At 52.0% G+C, this 12,470-nt stretch overlaps 1 protein-coding gene across 1 annotated transcript in view; it reads right to left on the bottom strand.

Moving 5' to 3' along the window:
* LOC115077207 (alpha-2-macroglobulin-like) overlaps positions 1–5,355 on the bottom strand; it is a 69,402-nt gene extending 64,047 nt beyond the window's left edge. The window contains exon 1 of the mRNA XM_029579492.1: positions 5,185–5,355. Coding sequence (XP_029435352.1) covers positions 5,185–5,255 — 71 coding nt within the window. The 5' untranslated portion in view covers positions 5,256–5,355. The remainder of the gene's footprint in view (positions 1–5,184) is intronic.
* Positions 5,356–12,470: the final 7,115 nt, after the last annotated feature.

The following is a 12,470-nucleotide window of genomic DNA, read 5'->3' as shown; positions in this document are numbered from 1 at the left end:
CCCTGCTGTGCTCGCTGCCTTGCTCACATCCTCTGGCAGCTCGATAGTGCGCTGAGTGATAAAGCACTTCCTACGATCTGTTTCATATCTGCTGGCTGTTAGTTTCCTGGAGGCTCCCCTTGGTTTAGATTTATTCGAGAGGGTAAATAATCATCCTTTGTTTACCCGTCCCAGCCCACTGCTGATTTTATAAACCTCTCTCATGTCCCCTCTCAGCCACCCTTTGTCCCTGTTGTACGTAATAAAATTCCTACATGCAAATAGGATGATTTCCCTTTTATTCTCCATTTCTTTTCCATCATCGCTAACGTTCTGTTTGCTTCTTTGCCTGCCGAGGCACCACAATGACTCCCGGATCCCTTTCCTGAGAAGAACCTAACATCAGGTACCTGTAATTGGGATTATTTTTCCCTGCATGCATTATGTTCACTTGTTCAAATTAAATTTCGTCTGCCAATGAGATGTCCACGTCCCCAGTCCGGCAAGGCCCTCATGTAGTTCACAGGCTGCTTGTGCTTTAACTACTAAGAATACTTTTGTGTTGTATTCAAATCTGATCTCTTCACTTGTTGCTCCCTTTTCCAGATCATTCATTAATAAGTTAAACAAAATTATTCCAAGTATAGATCCCTGGGGCACTCCACAGTTTACCTTTCTCAGTTGGGAAAACTGACATTCAGCTCTACGCTCTGTTTCCTGTCCTTTAACCAGTTACCAATCCACAGCAAGATATCGCCTCCTATCCCATGACTTTTGAATTTTCTGAGGAGTCTCTCATGAGGGCAGTGGCGTACTAAGCCCCAGTTAATAACAGGGGGAGGGGTGCCATTACTGCCAGCAAAAGCGAGGCCCCACAGCAGAAGAAGAGGTCCAAAACATGTGTGAGAGAGCGAGAGGCTGGCCCTGTGAGAGTGAGTGCCTGTGTATGAGAGGGTGTGTGTGTGAGAGGGTGCCCATGTATGTGAGAGGCTGTGTGTGAGGATACCCGTGAGTATCTGTGTGGGTTTCTGTGAGAGTGAGTGCCTGTGTATGAGAGGGTGTGTGTGTGAGAGGGTGCCCATGTATGTGAGAGGCTGTGTGTGAGGATACCTGTGAGTGTCTGTGTGGGTTTCTGTGAGAGTGAGTGCCTGTGTATGAGAGGGTGTGTATGTGTGAGAGGGTGCCCATGTATGTGAGAGGCTGTGTGTGGATACCCATGAGTGTCTGTGTGGGTTTCTGTGAGGGTGCCTGGGTCTGCACATGTGTGCCTGTATATATGTGTGTAAGAGGAGTTAAAGTTTGTGTGCTCTCCTCCAATCCACGACAATCTCAGGATGACTAGAAATCTAAAGTGCCCAGTGTGGAAAGTGAGAGATTTTTTTATTGTTATTTTAAGTATTAGATGTGATGTCTGTTATTTTGAAATATTTTATTAGTGTTTGGTAATTCTATTCATCAGCTGTTTTGATATGTATATTTTTTAGTATGGTTTTACTATTCTGATTGATTTATATTTCTTGATTGTATTGTTTTGAGGAATAGTGATGTTCTGCTTTTCTATTGTGGCACTGCATACGGAATATGGCTTGTTGAGGTTCCCAGTTCAGTTTTTGTCTTATGTGTATGTGTCTGTTTGTGTTAGTGTGTGAGAGAGCGGAAGCGTGTGTGTGTTGTGAGAGAGACACAGTAAGTATGTGTGTGTGTCTCTCACAAACACGTTTCCTCTATCTCTCTTTCTCACACACACACACACACACACACACACACTCCCTCTGTCTCTCACCAAGTGTGTATGTGTGAGTATAAGTGTGTGTATTAGTGTGTGTGAGTGTGAGAGAGGAAGCGTGTGTGTGTTGTGAGAGAGACACAGTAAGTATGTGTGTGTGTCTCTCACACACCCACACTTCCTCTATCTCTCTTTCTCACACACACACTCCCTCTGTCTCTCACCAAGCGTGTATGTGTGAGTGAGAGAGAGAGGGAGCATACTGTGTGTGTGCATGCCTGCCCCCAGAATACGACAACCTTATGCTGACAGATATGGAGAGTGGGAGATTTTTAAAATCCTTATTGGGTGTTATTTGATGTGTCTATTGTTTTGAAATATTTAGTTATATTATATGGTGGTGGGTGCCAAAGGATGTCTCCGCCCCGAGTATCAAATACTTTAGGTTTGCCACTGCATGAGGGACTTTGTGAAATGCCTTCTGAAGATGCAGATACACTGCATGCAGCGGCTGACGTGTATATTATTTACACGTCCAGATGTTGTAGGAAATTAGTATGGCACAAGCTACGTCCATGCAGAGTCTTCTCCCTAAGCCATGTTCATTGTCTTCCTCCAGGTTACTTGGCACCAGGCTCTCTGGTCTGTAGCTACTTGCATCACCTCAGGAGCCCTTTCTGAACATTGGGATTATATTTGCTACACAGGCAGATTGGAAGGATGGGTTACAATCTGGGATTCCGTATTTGAGCTCCTTTTGAACGTTGGGGTGCTGGTGGTTCGCTACTATTTAATTGAATTTGCTCTCACACCTCTTCCAGATGCTTCAGATCGTGCACAGAGCATGAAGTCCCTGTCAGTGTTCATGCAGCTGCCAATCATAATACAAACGATTGGGTCATGTAAAACGGCCCAATATTGGGGAGGTACGGGGTCCAGCGCTCATTTTGTTCCTGTGTTTTTTGAAGGGAAAGGGGAAAATTGGCTTTTGGGTGGTGTTAAATTGTGTTTCTCTGCCAAACCCAGAATGGACTGGCATCTCTGGAGAGGAAAAATGGGAGTTTTCAAATCAGAATTGTTCATTAACATGACATGATTTGTATTAATTAAAAGGTGACTCTGTCAAGCCAGGTCCTCCCAGCCCAGAGGTAAGGGAGCTCCCACTAGCTGAGTTACATAGCGCCTAACATCAAACCTTGCAGAGGAGAAAGGATTAAGAGCTCTGTGCATGGCTCACACTACTGGAATAGCAGGTGGTACTGCAGGGCAGGAGGGAGGTGCATTGGCAGAGCTGTGTGTGAGGGTCTCAGTACTGGAATAGCAGGGGGTGCTGCAGGGCAGGAGTGAGGTGCATTGGCAGAGCTGTGTGTGAAGGTCTCAGTACTGGAATAGCAGGAGGTGCTGCAGAGCAGGAGTGAGGTGCATTGACAGAGCTGTGTATGGGGGTCTCAGTACTGGAATAGCAGGGGGTGCTGCAGGGCAGGAGGGAGGTGCATTGGCAGAGCTGTGTGTGAGGGTCTCAGTACTGGAATAGCAGGGGGTGCTGCAGGGCAGGAGTGAGCTGCATTGGCAGAGCTGTGTGTGAGGGTCTCAGTACTGGAATAGCAGGAGGTGCTGCAGGGCAGGAGTGAGGTGCATGGGCAGAGCTGTGTGTGAGGGTCTCAGTACTGGAATAGCAGGGGGTGCTGCAGGGTAGGAGGGAGGTGCATTGGCAGAGCTGCGTATGAGGGTCTCAGTACTGGAATAGCAGGGGGTGCTGCAGAGCAGGAGTGAGGTGCATTGACAGAGCTGTGTGTGAGGGTCTCAGTACTGGAATAGCAGGGGGTGCTGCAGGGCAGGAGTGAGGTGCATTGGCAGAGCTGTGTGTGAGGGTCTCAGTACTGGAATAGCAGGGGTGCTGCAGGGCAGGAGTGAGGTGCATTGGCAGAGCTGTGTGTGAGGGTCTCAGTACTGGAATAGCAGGGGGTGCTGCAGGGCAGGAGTGAGGTGCACTGGCAGAGCTGTGTGTGAGGGTCTCAGTACTGGAATAGCAGGGGGTGCTGCAGGGGAGGAGTGAGGTGCATTGGCAGAGCTGTGTGTGTGGGGTCTCAGTACTGGAATAGCAGAGGGTGCTGCAGGGCAGTAGTAAGGTGCATTGGCAGAGCTGTGTGTGGGGGGTCTCAGTACTGGAATAGCAGGGGGTGCTGCAGGGCAGGCGTGAGGTGCATGGGCAGAGCTGTGTGTGAGGGTCTCAGTACTGGAATAACAAGAGCTGCACAGGTACATATTTGTGCTTTGTAACCATTGTTCAAAATTAAAGAGTAGTATTGCAAGCTGATGCTACTAGATCCACTACTGATACCATCCCACATGGTGGGACCTTCAAATTGGAGTCACGCACAGCTGTAACACTTGGAGATCCAGCTCCCAATCCCACTACTAATACCATCTCACACTGTGGGACCTTCAGCAAGGAGTCACTCACAACTGTAACACTTGGAGATCCAGCTCCCAATCCAACTACTGATACCATCCCACACTGTGGGACCTTCAGCATGGAGTCACTCACAGCTGTAACACTTGGAGATCCAGCTCCCAATCCCACTGCTGGCACCATCTCTCACTGTAGGACCTTCAACATCGAGTCACTCACAGCTGTAACACTTGGAGATCCAGCTCCCAATCCCACTGCTGATACCATCCCACACTGTGGGACCTTCAGCATGGAGTCACTCACAGCTGTAACACTTGGAGATCCAGCTCCCAATCCCACTACTGATACCATCCCACACTGTGGGACCTTCAGCCTGGAGTCACTCACAGCTGTAACACTTGGAGATCCAGCTCCCAATCCCACTACTGATACCATCCCACACTGTGGGACCTTCAGAATGGAGTCACTCACAGCTGTAACACTTGGAGATCCAGCTCCCAATCCCACTGCTGATACCATCCCACACTGTGGGACCTTCAGCATGGAGTCACTCACAGCTGTAACACTTGGAGATCCAGCTCCCAATCCCACTACTGATACCATCCCACACTGTGGGACCTTCAGCCTGGAGTCACTCACAGCTGTAACACTTGGAGATCCAGCTCCCAATCCCACTACTGATACCATCCCACACTGTGGGACCTTCAGCCTGGAGTCACTCACAGCTGTAACACTTGGAGATCCAGCTCCCAATCCCACTGCTGATACCATCCCACACTGTGGGACCTTCAGCCTGGAGTCACTCACAGCTGTAACACTTGGAGATCCAGCTCCCAATCCCACTGCTGATACCATCCCACACTGTGGGACCTTCAGCCTGGAGTCACTCACAGTTGGTTATCCTACTTTTGCAACCAACTCTCATTGCATGATCTTTTACATTGAAACACTTAGCCCACTCTATGCTAAAACCTAAGCTAAGCTCTTTGTAGTAAGTACCCTGTCATCAGAATGTCACTACACAATTTAAGTATAAAATCCCTCCACTACTAAAGTGTTGACTTACGGCTCTGAATCAGCAGCCAGGACACAGTGGAGCAGGCAGGCATTGAGGAGGAGGAGGAGACCGCTCCACATTTTGGACCAGAAGCAAATGCAGGGTTTACAGCTCTCTCACTCTTTGGGTGGCTCTTGCTCCGGAGCTGTGCCTTCCTTCCTTCTGTCTCACTGCCTCCCGGGGACCCGGCTTTATAACCCCACCCGCACGCACCTTTTGATGAGGGAGGGACCCTGCAGTAACAATGCGCAAATAGTTGCCAACTTCCAGCCTCTCCTTTAATGAGGATTGCTAAAGAGAGATCCCAGATTAGGCTGGCATGGCCTCCGATGATGCTGCAGCAAGGAATAACCAGGAAGAACAGGCAGTGAGAACAAGGGACTGCTGATGTATGAGGAAAGAAACTGACCTTTACTTACGAAATTCTTTGTCTGTTCAGAGCCAAGTGTGCACCTGCCTGCATGCACCAGCTCCCTGCCTCTGAGGACCGAGGTAATAAGCTGCACTAAGGCTGCCGCAGGGTTTTGCACACTCTTGCATGTGTGTCTAGGTGCACCTGCCTGCATGCACCAGCTCCCTGCCTCTGAGGACCGAGGTAATAAGCTGCACTAAGGCTGCCGCAGGGTTTTGCACACTCTTGCATGTGTGTCTAGGTGCACCTGCCTGCATGCACCAGCTCCCTGCCTCTGAGGACCGAGGTAATAAGCTGCACTAAGGCTGCCGCAGGGTTTTGCACACTCTTGCATGTGGGTCCATGTGCATCTTTCCTGCAGTAGTCTTACGCATGTATGTAATGAAGTGTTTAGTGTGGGGAAAATACACACATAAACCCATTTAAAAACCCACGGCTGGTTTTGCGCGAGTGCATGCAAATGGCATGCAAAACAGGCCATTAACTATTCCCGGGCCTCGCAGGGAGCCATGCATCGGTTGGTGCGGCTGTTTTTTTAGCACCTAGGTCCGGGCAGGACTGGAGGCCGGTTTGCGCCTCTGCTGGCATTACTGTGGCTGTTGTCTGTGCAGCTCTGGGGTAATCGTGGATTTGCTTCACTTTTCCTGGATGTTATGGTCGGCTGAAGAAATCTCCGCTGCATTTCCCGCAGGTACCGATCTCCGCTGGCACAGCTGCCAAGCAGTCAGAGGCAGAACATGAAGGGGTTAGACATTGCTCTAACGTCTTCACTGTTTATGAAGGGGGACGGCTTTCACCCCGAGAATCCCCCCTGGGTCTCCACATTAAAGCAGCTTTCTGCGCGGTTTATTACAGGATAGGGCCGCGCGCGCGCAGATTTGCCCGCGGTTTCCTGCGTGTTTTACTTTAGTGTGTATCTTCGGCGGGCATCTCCTTTGCACACATGGCCTGCATTATATCCTGAGGAGGTGTCTGCTTTTGCTATGGGCGCCCATTTCACCCCGGGCCTTATTGCTTCGGTCCCACTGTGTGGCTGTGGGATCATTTTGTAGAGGAGGAGGGAGACTGAAAGCAACGACACAGGTAGAGGAAGGAGAACTGATGCAGCCAGGAGTCATGAATGGGTTAAATCTGACTCATTCAGGGAATAGAAAGGGAGACGCTCTACTCTGCATCTTCCCCAGGGGAAAACATTTGCTTCTTGCAAATGTTTACCCCGACCTTGCAGTATTCACCACAAAAGTGTTCGGAGGGAATGCATGGCAAATTTCCCCCAAAAACCTCACCACCTCTTTGCTACGATAAGCCCCAAGTGGTGAAACACTGGAGAGGTGGAAAACGTTCCTGGGTGGCGCTCTCACCCATGACCTGTTCCAGGGGTGATGTGGTCTCCCCGCTTCCTGAGGTGAGCACCCGTGACAAGTCCAGAGTGAGCTGTTCCGGGGGTGACGCGGTCTCCCCGCTTCCTGAGGTGGGCACCCGTGACAAGTCCAGAGTGAGCTGTTCCAGGGGTGACGCGGTCTCCCCGCTTCCTGAGGTGAGCACCCGTGACAAGTCCAGAGTGAGCTGTTCCGGGGGTGACGCGGTCTCCCCGCTTCCTGAGGTGAGCACCCATGACAAGTCCAGAGTGAGCTGTTCCAGGGTGACGCGGTCTCCCCGCTTCCTGAGGTGAGCACCCGTGACAAGTCCAGAGTGAGCTGTTCCAGGGGTGACGCGGTCTCCCCGCTTCCTGAGGTGAGCACCCGTGACAAGTCCAGAGTGAGCTGTTCCAGGGATGACGCGGTCTCCCCGCTTCCTGAGGTGAGCACCCGTGACAAGTCCAGAGTGAGCTGTTCCAGGGGTGACGCGGTCTCCCCACTTCCTGAGGTGGGCACCCGTGACAAGTCCAGAGTGAGCTGTTCCAGGGGTGACGCGGTCTCCCCGCTTCCTGAGGTGAGCACCCGTGACAAGTCCAGAGTGAGCTGTTCCGGGGGTGACGCGGTCTCCCCGCTTCCTGAGGTGAGCACCCGTGACAAGTCCAGAGTGAGCTGTTCCGGGGTGACGCGGTCTCCCCGCTTCCTGAGGTGAGCACCCGTGACAAGTCCAGAGTGACCTGTTCCAGGGGTGATGTGGTCTCCCCGCTTCCTGAGGTGAGCACCCGTGACAAGTCCAGAGTGAGCTGTTCCAGGGGTGACGCGGTCTCCCCGCTTCCTGAGGTGAGCACCCGTGACAAGTCCAGAGTGAGCTGTTCCAGGGGTGACGCGGTCTCCCCGCTTCCTGAGGTGAGCACCCGTGACAAGTCCAGAGTGAGCTGTTCCAGGGGTGACGCGGTCTCCCCGCTTCCTGAGCCGGGCACCCGTGACAAGTCCAGAGTGAGCTGTTCCGGGGGTGACGCGGTCTCCCCGCTTCCTGAGGTGGGCACCCGTGACAAGTCCAGAGTGAGCTGTTCCGGGGGTGACGCGGTCTCCCCGCTTCCTGAGGTGAGCACCCGTGACAAGTCCAGAGTGAGCTGTTCCGGGGGTGACGCGGTCTCCCCGCTTCCTGAGGTGAGCACCCGTGACAAGTCCAGAGTGAGCTGTTCCAGGGGTGATGTGGTCTCCCCGCTTCCTGAGGTGAGCACCCGTGACAAGTCCAGAGTGACCTGTTCCAGGGGTGACGCGGTCTCCCCGCTTCCTGAGGTGGGCACCCGTGACAAGTCCAGAGTGAGCTGTTCCAGGGGTGACGCGGTCTCCCCGCTTCCTGAGGTGGGCACCCGTGACAAGTCCAGAGTGAGCTGTTCCAGGGTGACGTGGTCTCCCCCGCTTCCTGAGGTGGGCACCCGTGACAAGTCCAGAGTGAGCTGTTCCAGGGGTGACGCGGTCTCCCCGCTTCCTGAGGTGGGCACCCGTGACAAGTCCAGAGTGAGCTGTTCCAGGGTGACGCGGTCTCCCCGCTTCCTGAGGTGGGCACCCGTGACAAGTCCAGAGTGAGCTGTTCCAGGGGTGATGTGGTCTCCCCGCTTCCTGAGGTGGGCACCCGTGACAAGTCCAGAGTGAGCTGTTCCGGGGTGACGCGGTCTCCCCGCTTCCTGAGGTGAGCACCCGTGACAAGTCCAGAGTGAGCTGTTCCGGGGGTGACGCGGTCTCCCCGCTTCCTGAGGTGAGCACCCGTGACAAGTCCAGAGTGAGCTGTTCCGGGGGTGACGCGGTCTCCCCGCTTCCTGAGGTGAGCACCCGTGACAAGTCCAGAGTGAGCTGTTCCGGGGTGACGTGGTCTCCCCGCTTCCTGAGCCGGGCACCCGTGACAAGTCCAGAGTGAGCTGTTCCGGGGGTGACGCGGTCTCCCCGCTTCCTGAGGTGGGCACCCGTGACAAGTCCAGAGTGAGCTGTTCCGGGGTGACGCGGTCTCCCCGCTTCCTGAGGTGAGCACCCGTGACAAGTCCAGAGTGAGCTGTTCCAGGGGTGACGCGGTCTCCCCGCTTCCTGAGGTGGGCATGGAATGGCGCAGGTTTCTAACGCTGCCTACATGGGTGCATTATTAGGTTCCTTCAGCAGAAACTCAGTTTTCAGGTCTTCCTGGGGTGCGTGAGAAAGAGCCAAGGAGAACGATGAGGCGCGTGGCGCTCAGCGAGGGCCAGGGGGATGCAAAGCAGATGTGGCGCATGGGCAGAACTTAGTTAATTAATTTGGATTTTTAAAGCGCCTTTCCAGTACTGCTTACAAAATTCTTTCAAAAACAATAAAATAATATAAAACATCAGGAATTAAAGAAAACCAAGGAAAAAAAAAGATGATAATCGCATCAAATAAATGGTCAAATCATAAAAGACTAAAGCAAAATACAATCTATAGCATCTATCACAGATAGTAAAAGCAATGCTAATTATTGAAGAAATAATTCAAATCTACATAAAGTTTTAATGTATATAAGTATATCAATCATAAAAACATTCAGAGCAAAGATAATCATCATAGGAATAATAGATCTATCATAAAGTGACCTGGCATAAAAGGTACACAGGACCTGTCGGCAGGAAAAGACTGAAATGGTCCATCCCATCTGCCAAGCAAGATGTGAAGGGTGGTAACTGCCGCTCTGTGCAAGTTACCCCCCGCCCCCCGTGCCTTCTGCTAAGGGTAGAAACTGCCGCTCTGTGCAGGTTACCCCCATGCCTTCTGCTAAGGGTAGAAACTGCTGCTCTGTGCAGGTCACCCCAAAGCCTTATGTTAAGGGTAGTAACTGCCGCTCTGTGCAGGTTACACCCCCCCCCCCCCCCGCCCCCCTGCCTTCTGCTAAGGGTAGAAACTGCCGCTCTGTGCAGGTTACCCCCATGCCTTCTGCTAAGGGTAGAAACTGCTGCTCTGTGCAGGTCACCCCAAAGCCTTATGTTAAGGGTAGTAACTGCCGCTCTGTGCAGGTTACACCCCCCCCCCCCGCCCTCCTGCCTTCTGCTAAGGGTAGAAACTGCCCCTCTGTGCAGGTCACCCCCATGTTTCTGATAAGGGTAGTAACTGCCGCTCCGTGCAGGTTACCCCCATGCTTTCTGTTAAGGGTAATAACTGCCGCTCCGTGCAGGTAACCCCCATGCTTTCTGTTAAGGATAGTAACTGCCGCTCTGTGCAGGTTACCCCCATGCTTTCTGTTAAGGGTAGTAACTGCCGCTCCGTGCAGTTTACCCCAAAGCCTTATGTTAAGGGTAGTAACTGCCGCTCTGTGCAGGTTACCCCCCCGCCCCCCTGCCTTCTGCTAAGGGTAGAAACTGCCGCTCTGTGCAGGTCACCCCCATGTTTCTGATAAGGGTAGTAACTGCCGCTCCGTGCAGGTTACCCTCATGCCTTCTGTTAAGGGTAATAACTGCCGCTCCGTGCAGGTTACCCCCATGTTTCTATTAAGGGTAGTAACTGCTGCTCCGTGCAGGTTACCCCCATGTTTCTGTTAAGGATAGTAACTGCCGCTCCGTGCAGGTTACCCCCATGTTTCTGTTAAGGGTAGTGACTGCTGCTCCGTGCAGGTTATCCCCATGTTTCTGTTAAGGGTAGTAACAGCTGCTCCGTGCAGGTTACCCCCATGTTTCTGTTAAGGGAAGTAACAGCTGCTCCGTGCAGGTTACCCCCATGTTTCTGTTAAGGGTAGTAACTGCCGCTCCGTGCAGGTTACCCTCATGCCTTCTGTTAAGGGTAATAACTGCCGCTCCGTGCAGGTTACCCCCATGTTTCTATTAAGGGTAGTAACTGCTGCTCCGTGCAGGTTACCCCCATGTTTCTGTTAAGGATAGTAACTGCCGCTCCGTGCAGGTTACCCCCATGTTTCTGTTAAGGGTAGTGACTGCTGCTCCGTGCAGGTTATCCCCATGTTTCTGTTAAGGGTAGTAACAGCTGCTCCGTGCAGGTTATCCCCATGTTTCTGTTAAGGGTAGTAACAGCTGCTCCGTGCAGGTTACCCCCATGTTTCTGTTAAGGGTAGTAACTGCCGCTCCGTGCAGGTTACCTCCATGTTTCTGTTAAGGGTAGTAACTGCCGCTCCATGCAGCTTACCCCCATGTTTCTGTTAAGGGTAGTAACTGCCGCTCCGTGCAGGTTATCCCCATGTTTCTGTTAAGGGTAGTAACTGCCGCTCCATGCAGCTTACCCCCATGTTTCTGTTAAGGGTAGTAACTGCCGCTCCGTGCAGGTTACCCCCATGTTTCTGTTAAGGATAGTAACTGCCGCTCCGTGCAGCTTACCCCCATGTTTCTGTTAAGGGTAGTAACTGCCTCTCCGTGCAGGTTACCCCCCATGTTTCTGTTAAGGGTAGTAACTGCTGCTCCGTGCAGGTTACCCCCATGTTTCTGTTAAGGGCAGTAATTGCCTCTCCGTGCAGGTTACCCCCATGTTTCTGTTAAGGGTAGTAACTGCCGCTCCGTGCAGGTTACCCCCATGTTTCTGTTAAGGGTAGTAACTGCCGCTCCGTGCAGGTTACCCCCATGTTTCTGTTAAGGGTAGTAACTGCCGCTCCGTGCAGGTTACCCCCATGTTTCTGTTAAGGGTAGTAACTGCCGCTCCGTGCAGGTTACCCCATGCCTTTCTTGGAAGCACAAAAAATTATTTGTGAGGTTTGGAGTTGAACCACTGCTTTACTTGTAGGACCCTCCTTCCTTAACAGCAGTGGGACAAAGCCAGATGTTATTTTTCTAAAATGAAGAAAATCTTTTGATAGGAGAACGTCTCTAGGAGTGAATCCACAGACCCAGAGACGGCAATGGAAAACAGTTCATTTACAGTCTCTTGAGGTTTTACCTCAGAAAGTGGCAGAGTTTGTCTCTTGGGCAAATGTTGAAGACTGCAGCAGAGATGAGCTCTGGACCCGCGTTATTCCCAGCTCTGTGGGCTACAGAAATGTCTCCAGCTTTGCCTGCTAATGTCAATGTGTTAATAAGAAGCTGCGTTTCCTGCAGCCACATTCTGAATTAGCTTGGCGAGCAGAGGCTCAAGTGAAGAACTGCAGTCACTTAGTGCAGGAGGAGCAGTGGCTTCCAGTCCCGCTGTCACTCCTCGTGACCTTGGGCAAGTCACTTTACCCTCCATTGCCTCAGGTACAAACTTACGCTCCGACAAAGCGCACTGTTAACCCTTGATTGGACGCACGTTTTCCACGCGCTAGCATTACTCCTTATTCAGTAACGGGCGGAAAACGCGCGTCCAACCCCCACGAACCTAATAGCGCCCGCAACATGCAAATGCATATTGATGGCCCTATTAGTTATTCCCGTGCGATTCAGAAAGCAAAATGTGCAGCCAAGCTGCACATTTTACTTTCAGAAATTAGCGCCTGCCCAAAGGCTGGCGTTAATTTCTGCCGGCGCCGGGGAAGTGCACAGAAAAGCAGTAAAAACTGCTTTTCTGTGCATCCTCCGACTTAATATCATGGCGATATTAAGTTGGAGGTC

The sequence above is a fragment of the Rhinatrema bivittatum genome, chromosome 16, assembly GCF_901001135.1.
Source record: "Rhinatrema bivittatum chromosome 16, aRhiBiv1.1, whole genome shotgun sequence".
In the NCBI taxonomy this organism is placed as follows: Eukaryota; Metazoa; Chordata; class Amphibia; order Gymnophiona; family Rhinatrematidae; genus Rhinatrema; species Rhinatrema bivittatum.
Note: the sequence above shows the minus strand (reverse complement) of the source record. Positions and strands in the feature narration are given on the sequence as shown.